Below are 13,462 nucleotides of genomic sequence, written 5' to 3'. Positions count from 1 at the left end.
AGCAGTACCACTATGTGTTTTACTCATGCATGCACACTAGTCTATCTGGCACTGCAGTTGTGCAATGGGACCAGACAGTCCCACCCACTTCTTGGGTCCACACATAAATGGCATGCACTAGCCTGCGAAAGCTGCAGCTTTCCTAGGCAAAAGTAGTACCATATCAGGGATTTCCTGACCAGAGAAGGCAGGAAGAAGGCCAGAAACCAATATGGACAAAGGACAAACAGGAAATCTACGTTTTAGGGCACTAGCAATGTTTAGTAGCCAGGTACGGTAAAGGCAAATGTGCACACTAAAAAGAATGCAAACATTGTAAAGATGTGATTGCTGCCACCAGCTAGTCTTTAGGCACATATACAAGTAACCAAAAATCTCCAGTGTAAAAGTCTAGGAGATATAACCCCCAGTGCACTGAATTGTAAGATGCTGTGTGCACTGTTAAAATATTACCCAAACAGGTAAAAAGTAAAAGACAAAGGGGATACAATTTCCCAATACTGATAGTCTGAAGGACTAATCGGTTTCCGCATGACAAAATGAGCAAAAGGTCAGGGAAGTGAAGCTGAAGGCTTCACTTCTCTGTAAAAAGTCAGGGCAGGTTAAAAAACAAAAGCAAACAGTTTGGTGGTCCATAGAATATGGAGGGAAAGTTGCCTAAAAGAGAAATATTTCCTAACAGTGTTTCTCTTCAGAAGCAGAATGGGGCACCAAACACCCACCCCACAAACCCCAGACGGGCTATAGGGGAGCAGTGCAGCAGCAGCAAAACTGTAGCTGGCAAGGGACCTCATATTAGTTAGTCTCGGGAGGATAGCTCAGGGGCAACGTGCTTGCATTGGGAGCAAGACAACGCGGAGCAACACAGGTTTGATCCACGGGTCCGCGCTTAGAAACCTCTGGGTATTAAGTGCATTATAAATAACCAATCATAATCATATTAACAGGGGAGACCCAGGAACACTCCCCAATCCGTTTGCTTTGCTCTACCCCTCTGACCACATTGCTGGCTGAAGGAAACTTGAGACAGGAGAAGGGAGAGAGCAGTAAGACCAGGGGAGAGAGAGAGCGAGAGTGAGGGAAAGAGAGGGGGAGGAGGGAAGGGTAGAGAGAGGCAAGTGAGGAAAAAAAGAGATGGCCATCGGTAGGAAAAGGGTGCAAGGACAACCCCACTACCCCACCTGGCACCTGAGGGAGTAATATATAGAAAGATAGGGCTTTAGGCCTCGCTAGGGCAAGGGAGAGAATTAGCAAGCAGGGGTAGCATGGCAGTAGTAAACCGATCTTTAAGCAAGCCGTTTCTGATTAGGGAACCTGTGATAGGGAGGTGAGAGTCCCCTTCAAGTTTGAGGGAAAGGGTACAGGGACAATCTGGAAACCACAATTGCCTCTTTTTCTACATACTTTTACAATAAAAAGTTATAAATTAGTTCAGTCAATCCCAGGCTTATTGAGAATCTTGTCACAGTAAGCACTAGTTCCCAAACTGAATCTGCCCTGAGATAAGCTCCACAGATAAGCTCCACAGCACAGGGAAATCAGGCCAGTTAATAAAATAATCTTTTTTTTCTTAAAGCAAAAGCAAAAGTGACCACTGAGCCAAACTCTTTAGAGGGTCTCCCGACACCCTTACGTGTGGTTACAATCTGAGGCGTCAGCTGACAGGGTTGAAGATAGGTTAGCAGGGCTGGTTGTAGTTGGGATCAAACAAACGTTACTGGCCTTAGAAAATATATAAGACTTCAACATAACTAATGATGTGACCAGTGCTCCAGATAAGAATTGGAAGTGGGGGTATTTTACTCCCTATTTTTTAAAGTTCAGATCAAAATGATTTTTAGGGAGTACAAATGTGATTCCATTTTTCAATGGGCGTATTTTATAAGGGAGTAACAATATGTTCTAACTAGAAAACAGAATTTTTTTTGTAGTTATTATTTTTTGCACCTGGTTATTTATGCACATTAAAATATACATATTTACCTCTTCCGATGAGGCAGTAATAATAGTAGTCTCTTCCTGTGTTACTAAATGCACTACAGGTCCAAACATATTCATGTGTTAAACGGGAAATCATATTATGCCTCCTTTTGATTTATATTGGCCTAAGCCTAGTCGCTCTTGTAAAGTTCCGATTTTAGATCGACTTCGCCGCCATTTTAGAATCATCCGCCATTTTGATTTCTGTTTGTATGATTCTCTGTTCTAAAATGGTGGAAAGTGTTTCTAACTTGCAACCAAGCCTTCCTGAACTTTCAGTCCTGTTAATGGTTAGACTGTCCGAGGGCCGACTGTTTAGACTAGCCAATGAGATCTTGTACTAAGTATGACTTGTTGTCCCAGGATTGTCTGCGCTAACAAGCCTCATCCACGAATACACATCGACAACAATGTTGTGCAAATGCCAAGGGTGGACACTGGCAGAACTACATTGTGTTAGGATATGTATTTAGGCTTACTGCTGAAACCAAGAATATACATCGCCATCGTAACTTGATGGAAATGCAAACTCATGTAATCCTTCTGCATATTATTATATAAGCTGTATGTGAACTCGGCACAAACTCTAGACCACAGATTATTAACATGTAAAAGGGCTGGACAATATTGTTAGAAATATATAAAAACCAGAATGTTTAGATGTCCAGCACTCTCCCTCCTCACTCTGACGGGCTGGTACTCATTGCGGGGTGTTGAGAGCCAGATAGCTATCTGTATCAGATCTGTGTTTCTTTGTAACTGCGCAGTATTAAAGATCTGTGAATCTTTATAGCCCGTGTTTGGTGTATTTCCTTTTGTGGTACTCAGCCTCGATATTTCCTATGCATATATTTCCTTACATATATTTCCTTATACATGGACCTGTGTGGGTGAAGCAGGGGCAAAATGTTCTACATGTCTTATCCCGATTTTTGTTGGGAGTATTTTTACTCCCTATTTACATTTTTGGGGAGTATTTGCCTTTTCTTTGAGAGTAAAAGTGTCCAATGCACACCTTATCTGTAGGGCTGGATGTGACCATATATGTTGTAGGAAAAAGGTAAAATGCATAAGTGGGTGGATTTCCACTTCAGCCTTAATGAAAACGCAATAAGCATGTAAAACTATATGATTTAATGCTGGAGAACTTTTACTTACCCCTAGGTCGCAGACCTTTTCCTCCATAATTATGGGGGATTAAAAAGTACCATAAGCCAACGTGGTGGATGGCACTAAACAGCTCACCCAAATGATTATCTGCACAGGAGCTAGAGTCCAAAGAACAGTGCTGGCAAAAAGTAAGTGGTCCAATGTTCTACCTCACAGATCTCTTTCAAGCAAACAGGTCCCTGGAAGCACAGCAAGGCTGATTTAGCACTGCCTAACTGAGTATGAATGTCCTTAGAAGGAGGAACCCTCAATAGTCTGTAGCATTCAAATATTTTCACGACAATCCAGCAAGCTATGTTTTGCTAGCCATAGATGTGTTCAACTCCAGCAAGGCCTTGAAGTAGGTGACAAACAAATGTGTTCCTTAGTACGTGTAGCAAAATGTAATTATTCAACAAAGCTGGGTTTGCCGAGCAGAGCTTGCCAACCATCGGATTAACTCACATACCACCCTGGGATACAGGAAGGCTGTGTCTGCATCACCATCTTGGTCTTTGTTCATGCAACCCTTTTGGAGATTCTGCATAATCATCACCAGAAAACACATCATCCAAGTCACTATTCTGAGGCCCTCAGATAGAAAGGCTTATTAGTGATTGTTGAAAAAACTACATTCAAATCCCAAGATGGATGGGGCAGACCGAATCGGTTGAGTCTTGAGAGCCCATTATAAAAGTTTTTAGAACAAGGAAACAGTAACAGTCTACGGTGAAGTAAGCCACAATAGCTGATAAATAAGACCATTTACAAATCCAAATAGTCGGCTAAATGTGTCCTGAAAGAAAACATGGTCAAACAAAGAAAGCTTTTGGGGGTGAAGTTTTTTATCCACATATCAATGACAGAACATCAATCTGCTTGTGTATTGAGATTTGGTTGATTGTTTCCTGGCAGCTTTGATAACTCATGTTCTCTACAGAAAGGCCAAAAGATCAGAACTGCATGGATAATGCTCCTAAGGCTAGAGACGGAGTGGAAAAGTAGAGATTTAGACTCTCCTTTTGCTATAGCAGGTCCCTCCTAAACGGAAGGTGTTGAAGAGGGGCCACTGAGGGGATAGGAAGATGAAGAGACAATTGGAGCTAAATGTCACCTTGGGAATGACCTTGTACAAGTAGAGAACACTCATGCAGAAACTGCCGGTCCCGAAGAAGGAAAGCGTCTCCCAGTGAGCATGTCCTTGACCTCTCTAAGATGCATAACAAAGACATCTTTTGTTGTTCTGTATGCCAAAAGGTGAAAAGAATAAATAGTCCAGTTGTACGGGTGGGGATCCCACTGGGCAAACATCTGTTGAAGAACAGGCAGTAACCATTCCCAATCATCAGGCGCATGGCTACAGCTACTGAGCTCTGCTGAAAGGTTGGGTTTGCCAGTGAAAAGAGATGCCTGGCCACACAGCAGTGCAAATGTTGAGAACAAACCAGCACGGAGAAGGAGATTTGGTATTCATATTTTGTCAAGTTAAGCATTCTAATTTTAGGGTCTATGAAAATCGGTGTTCTTTGACCTGCAATGGAAGAAAGAAAGGCGTTCATAGATAGAAATATCACCTTGAAATCCAGCATATTGATGCGAGCTTCTGTGCCCAAAGGGCCCCCCAAACTTAGTACCTAGAGGTCCTGCAGAGTCACGCACCAACCAGTTAGCGATGAGTCTTTGGTGATCCAGAAGAAAGACAGGAACTCATAAAAGGAGATTCCAATTGGAATACGCCAATGCAAGTCCATCGTGACCAGAGCAGTAACCTGCACTTGAAAAAATGGAGAGTGGTCTCCTGGAACCATATCTTTGCCAATTGCTTCTACATCTCATGCATCCAAAGTCGTGCATAAGGAACCACCAACAGTCACAAGATTATCAGTTGCAAGGCTTCAGAAATGTTGACGTGAGACATAAGTCAAATTGCACATCTGAGAACAGACGTTTCATGCCCTGAATTGTTTGTCAAGATGGATGTTCCAAATCAGTCCTATGTTCAAAGGATGGTAGCTCTGTAGCCAATGAAATTTCTTGACATTGATTGATAGGCCAAGTGCAAACATGAAATTCAGAGCAGCCTGTAGGAGCAATGCACTGCTTCTGAACTGGCACGAATGGACCCATCGTCCAAATATTTATGCATCTACCAAAGTCTCTGAAAAGCCATATTGGCAAACCTCCCTGTCTAGCGAGTCTGCAAAATGTGCAAAAGAGTACTGCATCACTGGGCTTGGAGAATGTCAATTCTTCTCCAGAAGATGTTGAAGTGTTGAAGGTTTCACAACCTCTGGGGCCTCCAAAGAGGGGCATCAATTGGCAATCTTGCCTTTCTCTGCCTTGGAATCTTGCCCAAAAGCCAGAGAAAAGCTCTGCCTCAGCTGCTCTTATAGAGATGAAGGAAGGTAAAAGGCGTGGAAGCCAGTATAGTAATAGCATATGATTTGGCTGCTACTGCATTGGCCTTCATACTAGTCATTAATGGACAGGTTCAACAACCACAGCCTGTCCTAGGAGACCCGCTTGAACTTACTCTATGCCTCCTGGATCTGCCGCAGAGCAGGCATTACTATAGACAGCCAACCCATACCTGTACGTCTGCAACAGTGCTCATGTGACTTGCAGCTGCTTCTAACATGCCATGTGCAAACACTTTTGCTTTCAGTAAACGAGACAGGAACTACTGCTTCCAAACTCGTGCCAAGCCAGCAAACTTGTGCCAGGCCCGAGTTACAAATCAGAGAGGTCTTAAAACAGTTCACCATTACAGGCTGCCATGATGGCATCTGCACTGACATACCTGAGGTGTTGCTCACACTTTTGCAGTACACACTCTTTGCCCTCGCATTCAGGGCTTTATCTTCTTTCCCTGAAGGGGGACCAACAAAGGGCTGACCCGATGATGAAAAGAATGATGTAAACCATGTGCCAATGCCACCAGCATAACTGCAGAATGTGGTAGAGGGATGGATGCCAGGCACAACTATTTGTCCTTGGACACTACCCTGAATTTTCCATCCAGTCTTTAACTTGAAAGAGTAACCCAATAAGGTGTGAATTTTCTGACCTCTTTGAAGACACCAGAGTGTAGGGGAATTCCTGTCTTGTCTGGCTTAGAAGCCAGTACTGCTAAAGGACACCAGTCTCCACTGGGGCAAAGGTGGGAACCCCCACAAAGAGCCACTCCATAATCCCCAAATTCATGCTGAGGAATGATTGGGTGGGTGGAGGAAGACCCTGCGAGAAATCGCCTTATGGCACAAGAAAAGAGCCGCCATCCACCTCCCAACTGAGTGCCGCTGGGGAAGCAGGGGGGTGAGAGGAAGGTGTCACTTGGCCGGGATGTCTCAGACTCGAAATGTGTTCACCAGTTTAGTTGCCAAGCATTTCTTCAATTCCTATGGAAGGTGGTGATGGAAAACCTGCCGCCTGCGAAACGGTATGGCCACCAATCGAGTTGCAAAAAAAAAAAATAATAAACTGTGCGCCCAAGCGCGGTCCAACTCCGGGCATTTCAAACATAATATGAAAAAGTCTCCCACAAAACATGCACACCACTCGTCTTAGGCCATTATCCTGGAAATTATCCAAAGGGAAAGAAATGCACAAACATAGTTTCAGCCCTGTTCATATGGAGAAAGGAAATGTCTGTTGGCACAGGGGGCATGTGCAAAAGGGAGTATGGAGAAAAAGGCATGGGACTCAGGAGAACACAGGAGCATGGTAAAGCAACTTTGTATGGAAGTGGTAAATAAACAGATAGGGTGGAAGCTTCTGTATGAATGTAGTAAGGAGGAATAGGTGACTGAAGACAGCATTATGAAATAGACAAAACCCTAAAAATAGAAATAATGCAGGATTTGTTTTAGTGGTTTCATGTATGTCGGCTCAATAATGAAGCAATGGTTGATTATTTGTGTGCTGTAAATATTGAAGATTTACATTTTTTTCCTATTTTATAAAAGAAGAGCCCTACAACATGAACCAATACAAATATGCTTCAGAAAGGCTTAAACGGTGTATGTCAATTCAAAAAGTGTAACAAGAACTGACATTTAGCATTACAACACATTTTGTTGGACTATGAAATAATCATTGAAAATATCATTTGTGTTATTCCCAAGGTGTGACAGTTTAAAAGTAAACAAAATTCAAGAGCATACTTACTAAAATTTAAAAACACCAACTTCGCTTGGATAGCAGGACAAACCTTTATAACTACTGGAATGGCTATATACAGTCCTATCATACACATTAGCAGCGTTCGTAATCGAACCCAGAGGCCATACCGCCTGCAAAGAAAAGAACATATGGTCACAAAAATAATCCTTGCCATTGTATCATCACATGACTACAATTTTCAAATGACAGTAGTGCTTTCACTTAAGTTTTACTCTTATGTCCAGTCCCATCTATTGAGCATGTGTGAACATTACCAGATAGTGAGTGGTATCAGAATCTATCTCAACACACGCTGACATAGCCAACAGTTTGGGCATTTGTGTAGGGATGAGATAGGCATTTGCAAGGCACTGCCAAAATGGTGCTACCTGTCAATAAGATGCCAAAAGCTGAAATATGGGGTGATCGCAGTGCCTAGTAAATGACCAAAACCTACATACAGACCAAAACTATTTGCTTTGCCAATGCTTGTTTTAATAGGACGTCAGTGCAAGGAACATAGTTAGAAAATCAAGTGGCTGAAGGAACACTGGGTTAAGACATTTTCATTACAGTGGGGCTCATTTAGGGCAGCAATGTTTAACTCTTCGAAGACTGCTGAAACATAACACTGGAAGGCCATATAAAGCATAAAGTATGATGTTCGTTCATGATCAAGCTAGCTCACAGAGATCCCAGGAGGGTGCTTTGGTTGGCGAGAGGCAGGTGGTGTGTAGGACCGATCATCGGGATAGCAATGGGTGGGTAAATAACTAAACCATGCAGAAAAGCTTTTTTCCCCTTCTCAAATCCCATCTCACTCCTATCTGCACTCCAATGAAATAGTTGTGGCTTATAGTTGCCGCAAACAACAACCAAAACTAAAAATATAGTATAGTGGGTTCAAAGATACAGGAACTGCTTTCCCATGAGCCAAAGGCTCTGCCTTTAGAAAGGCCAGCGTGTCTCACACCCTTCAGTTCCACCCTTTACTCACTTACTCACTTATCTGTACAGCAAGGTTGAGTGACAGCGTGCTTGCTGCAGATAGGGGCTCCAAGTGCCTTACCGTATAACCTTTGTATCTATTTCTTTCCTACCCAGGGCGTTGTCGACTATGAAGGCCAAGACTCGAAAAGTGTGACAAGCTTTATTAACCAGGTGTGTTTTCTCAGAGGTGAGAATAGGCTTTATGGCACTGCCAGTTAAATTACAAGGCTTTACACTTCCATAAAAAAACATGTTTTCAATGAAAATGAAAGAGTTAGATGCAGTGCAGTGCACTGTCGACATGCTCAGACCAAGAGCATCAGCACTGCATGATCTATTATGAATCCGGTCTGTAGAGGACCAAAGTTAAAAGAAGCATTTTAAATTACAGAGTTAGTGGGCACAGGGGAAGAATATGTTACAACAAAACACCACTTGTTTTCAAATGTAAATGTATTTTTACTAGCCAAAACTAAAAAAATAAACCACTCGATCATGATGTACTTTTTTTTTTTTTTTTTACTCCCTGAAACATCCTTTTACTTCCAAAACTAGTGAGTCAAATACCGCCACCTCTACATCTCATCTGGAGTCATGGGAACCAAGCAGTGAGCAGCCATGGGGAAGGTGAAGCAAAGACATTATAGAAGCAGCAAATTCCCAATCTGCCAGGAAGGATTTACCCCAGTTTAGTGTTTGATGTTGGATTAGAAGCCGCAAATTCCCAATCTGCCAGGAAGGGCTTACTCCAGTTTAGTGTTTGATGTTGGATTAGAAGCAGCAAATTCCCAATCTGCCAGGAAGGGTTTACCCCAGTTTAGTGTTTGATGTTGGATTAGAAGCAGCAAATTCCCAATGTTGGATCCCCATTTGCTGCAATCTATTCATTCAGATGAAGTGGTTGACTTTGTTGAAGGGCACCGAAAGATGCAGGGCCAACAGGGCCCTGGCACCATTTATTCATACTCCATCCGAAATGGAGACCGCCACATCCCCCACACTGGGGTAAGAATCTAGACTGAACAGAATTAAGGTATCCAACTATTCAATAAGTGACTCACGAAGCAACACCATTCTCTGGGAGGGTTTCATTGGAAAGAACACGTTGGGCATTAGACAATACTTTGACTGCTCGCCAGGACCTGCCCCTGAGCGTCTTTCCTCAGGAGGAAGGGACAGTGGATGGCTCTGTTAAGAAAAGGTAGTGCAACACCAGCCAGAACACTTGTATTAATGACATCTCAGGCGATGAAGATTAATTGCCACAAATCTTAAAACTACGGCTGTATGAATAAAGGACACTTTTTATTAAGAGGGATAATCTTGTCTGAAGTTGATCGAGGACAAATTCACATGTCAAGTGAAAACTTAATTTTGCTGTTGGTGTCTCAGAAAAGCTGCTGGGGTGTAATTAGGCAAACAAATCCTCAAGTCTTTTTATTTATTTAATGCGTTGTAGTTTTAAATTAAAACTATACACATATACATTCATCATATAAATAACATACTACAAAACAAATGCATTCATATCATAGTATATGGTGATACTAGTATTATAAATATCATACAAATAGCAATACAAACAGCAATACATATCATACTAGCAGAGTCTATATCATAAACATTAAAAACCTTAAAAACCAAGACCGCAGCCTTACTATTCATATTCATTGTACAAGATAGAAACATTAGCATTATTAATTCTGTGTCTAATAATACGTGGAACATTGAGTGTCAATTACATACAACAAACCATTCTCCAGGTACTCAAATCATAGTCAGATATAACATATGAACCCTCATCTACCCATAACATATTCACCAATCTTTCTGCCATCCTTCGCCATGGCTCATAGGGACCCTCAATACAGACTATGCACTGCATGTATCCCTGATATTACTTTTCCCAGTGGGATATAAATAATACGCCTATAGATTACACATTTGTGTTACACATGTTGGAGTGGATATTTAGTCAGATGTATTTGTGGTTTCCATTCTAAGCAAGATTTATAGATGTCTCCACCACCTTCCAGACCATAAAAGGGGCAATATGCTTACTCCTATTTTGCGTGTTTATACAGTTCTTCCAAAATGTAGAACCTTTAATCGAGTCCTGGTGGTGGACAAGTTTACTAAGATATTTCTGGTGCACCTGCTCTAGGCTGGTGCATTTAGTGAGGACATGTCTGGCCGTCTCATCAACAGTTATGATCCCACAGATCCGGCAAGAGCTTTCTGGTGTCGGCAAGGATATAGAAGGGCCCACTACGTTGAGCACAGGAAGCCTGTTGATTCGCAATAGGAGAATAAATCTCCTCAATGCCCTCTATGGGCAACATGCTAGATAGGGTTGCATCCTTTCATAGGTGCAGAGAACATAGGTTACAAAAGTATTACTTTTCAGGGAACCCAAATGGTTTAGGTTTTCACACCAGTCCCATAAATACAGATTTTTAATAATGTGCCGTCGAAGATTGGAACTGTCTTTACCCCAAATAGGAGTCCAACCAATTTCCTTGCAAAGTGATGCCATTCCCCTGCCCAGACTTTGTTTCCGATCTCCGGATCATGATGCCCAAAGTATTTAGTAGAGGATTTGAAGGGCCAATCATCCATTTTATAATTAGAATAGCTCTCTTCTTCAAACATATACATTTAAGAGAGTGTATACCTAATTCTAGTCTCAAGATAGCCATATGGATACATCTTGGTAGACCCAATAGCTTTCTCCAAAATCTACCCTCAATAGGTTGTAGCCAGTCGAGGTCAGTTTCCATTAAACTTTCCAATCCATAGATGACAGCCGGGACCAAACATTGCATGTAGAGCTGTCCGATACCCAGAAGGGAATAGCCTGTCCTTTTCCTAGCAAACTGACCAATCAGTGCTGTGAGTTGAGCCACCTTTCTTACTCTGGTTATAATGCAGATGTTAAAACCCCTTCTAGATTCGAACTCTATCCCCAAGTATTTATATACTGGAGTATACATAATCTCAGTGTTCAAAATCAGAAGTCTAGGTCTTGCTATTTGCTTTGCTGTAAATAGCATAATTTGGGTTTTATCTTTGTTAATGACTAATCAATTTTTCGGTGCATAGTCTCACAGGCCTCTGGCAGTATACTGAATACCATTAAAAGTGTGGTCCAACAAGACCAAGTAGTACCCAGCAATGAGTCACCAATTTTAGGGGGGCAGGCTTTAATCCAAGCCAGGCAGTCCCGGAGATCAGAAATTAAAAGGTTATAGAAAATTGGTGCTGTAATGCAACCTTGTTTAACTCTCACATTTTGCATAACAGGAGGTGTCAAGGCTTCACAAAATCACTTGCTAGTTTTCTCTTGGAAACTTTATATGGGTGAAGCAGAATACAGTCTGATCGTAAGTCAGGAGATGAAGTTTGCAACTACAAGCTAAGGTGGCATGTTCTCCAGGGCTCATCTGGAAAGACTTCAAGAGCACTGTTGTTAGTGCTTTTAGGTTAAAAGCATTTTTCACAAGCTGGGCTGGTACTACAATGAGGCAATTTTAAGCAACTGCCTAATGCAGCAACAGCAGAAAAGGGCATCATTATGGCTAGTCACAAGTTCAGTATTATGACCTTGTCAACAGAGGATGGGGCCCCTTTCTTCCTGGGGTGAGGGAACTATCGGAAGAATCTAGAGCCAGTCCTACCCCTGAGGGGGGGCGGTGGCAGTTGAGGGCCCCAATTGGTGTCCCCTGCCCAAGTGCCAGTCTGCACACAGGCAGCAACAATCTGACTCTTATCCAATGTGCTGGCCAAGTTCTTCATTGTTTTTACTAAATTCCAGAAAAGCCACAGTTAGGGAACACCTGAAGAACAACAAGCCATTAGCGATCCATGCTAACCCAAACCAAAACCCAACCAGGGAAAAAAAGCCAATGGAAAGAGCCAGAACTCCTGTATTCCTACCATGAGTCCTACGGGAGGGGCAGACAAACACTGCAAAGAGAGAGGGAGCTATCAAATGCGGAGCTGGTGTTACAGCGTGGCTCCTACGGACACCGCACACTAGCCTCTAACCACACTGTAGCAATCCAGGTACAGCATTCCTAAACCACTGTGGACATAAAATACAACAAGGATTATACTTATCTTAAGGTGACCCCGAGCCACTGTCCCCTAACACGAAATTGGACACTATGCAGCAGAGGCCATCATTATTGCAGCACGACGGAACCTTGTGGAAAAATGGGGTACGGTTTAAAACCACCCTTTAAAGATTTCTGGAATGATAATCCCTCCCGTGCGGGAAAGACAGTGCCAGATTGGCCAGATAACCAATCAAAGCAGGGGAAGGGATAAAAGAACCCACAGGAAGCAGGAGATTTTGGGCTGCTCGGGTGATGTCAGAGGAGGTGCAGGGGATGGCAGGCCAAGGGACCAGCAGGAGGAAGGAGGAAGGGAGTGGAGTGTGAAGGCGAGTTTTGGAGCAGGTAAGGTACTGTTAGTTGGTGCAAGTTGTACTGCGTTGCGAGTGTGCGTGAAAGAGTAGTGAGTGTGATTAGGAGAGGGAATGACTGAAGTGGATGTATGAGCGAAAGAGGGCTATTGTGCGGATGGGCCTTTAATCACCTTAATCCAAACAGGCCCACCACTTAAAAAGTGAGTAACAGTTGTACATAAAGCAAGTTTATTGTACAATTCTCCAGGGAGCAGTTAGCTGGTACTGCTGGAACAAACTTTCACAAGTCTGAATAAACCACATCAGTTCACATCTTTTTTGCAGTTTTGCAACTGTTAAAACACTCCCATACCCTCTCCAAATAAATCCCATCTCCCCCCCACCAATTCCTACATTTTGATTGGCAAATCTTATCTTAATAATCATCTACAGATCATATTCATAACATACCTCTTCTTATGATTCATCTGTAGTATGTCATGACATTAACACATGGCTAAACATTTGTATTGAAACATAATTCATTACTAAAATAGAGAATTGGCTTTTTTCACAGCTGGTCTTGTGGGCGACTCATTTATCATCCAGATTCACTTTCAATTCACAGCATCCAATGGATGAATTCCAAAATATTACTTTGGACCAACTAAGTAATAGTACAAAGTTGTCGAAAATGGCTGGAGTTCAACGGTATAAAGTCTAACCAGTTATGTGATTAATTTAAATGTGAAAAAAACTCCAGAACTTCTGCGC

The 13,462-nt window shown here is 42.4% G+C and overlaps 1 protein-coding gene across 2 annotated transcripts in view; it reads right to left on the bottom strand.

The window, feature by feature from the left end:
• LOC138467648 (lysophosphatidylserine lipase ABHD12-like) overlaps positions 1-13,462 on the bottom strand; it is a 981,794-nt gene that overhangs the window by 656,103 nt on the left and 312,229 nt on the right. For both annotated transcript variants that reach the window (XM_069607824.1, XM_069607823.1), the window contains exon 2: positions 7,297-7,421. In XM_069607824.1, coding sequence (XP_069463925.1) covers positions 7,297-7,421 — 125 coding nt within the window. The remainder of the gene's footprint in view (positions 1-7,296; positions 7,422-13,462) is intronic.

Source organism: Ambystoma mexicanum, chromosome 4q, assembly GCF_040938575.1.
Source record: "Ambystoma mexicanum isolate Mex_15411 chromosome 4q, UKY_AmexF1_1, whole genome shotgun sequence".
Lineage (NCBI taxonomy): Eukaryota > Metazoa > Chordata > Amphibia > Caudata > Ambystomatidae > Ambystoma > Ambystoma mexicanum.
The sequence above is the reverse complement of the archived record's forward strand: the minus strand, read 5'-3'. Positions and strand labels throughout refer to the sequence as shown.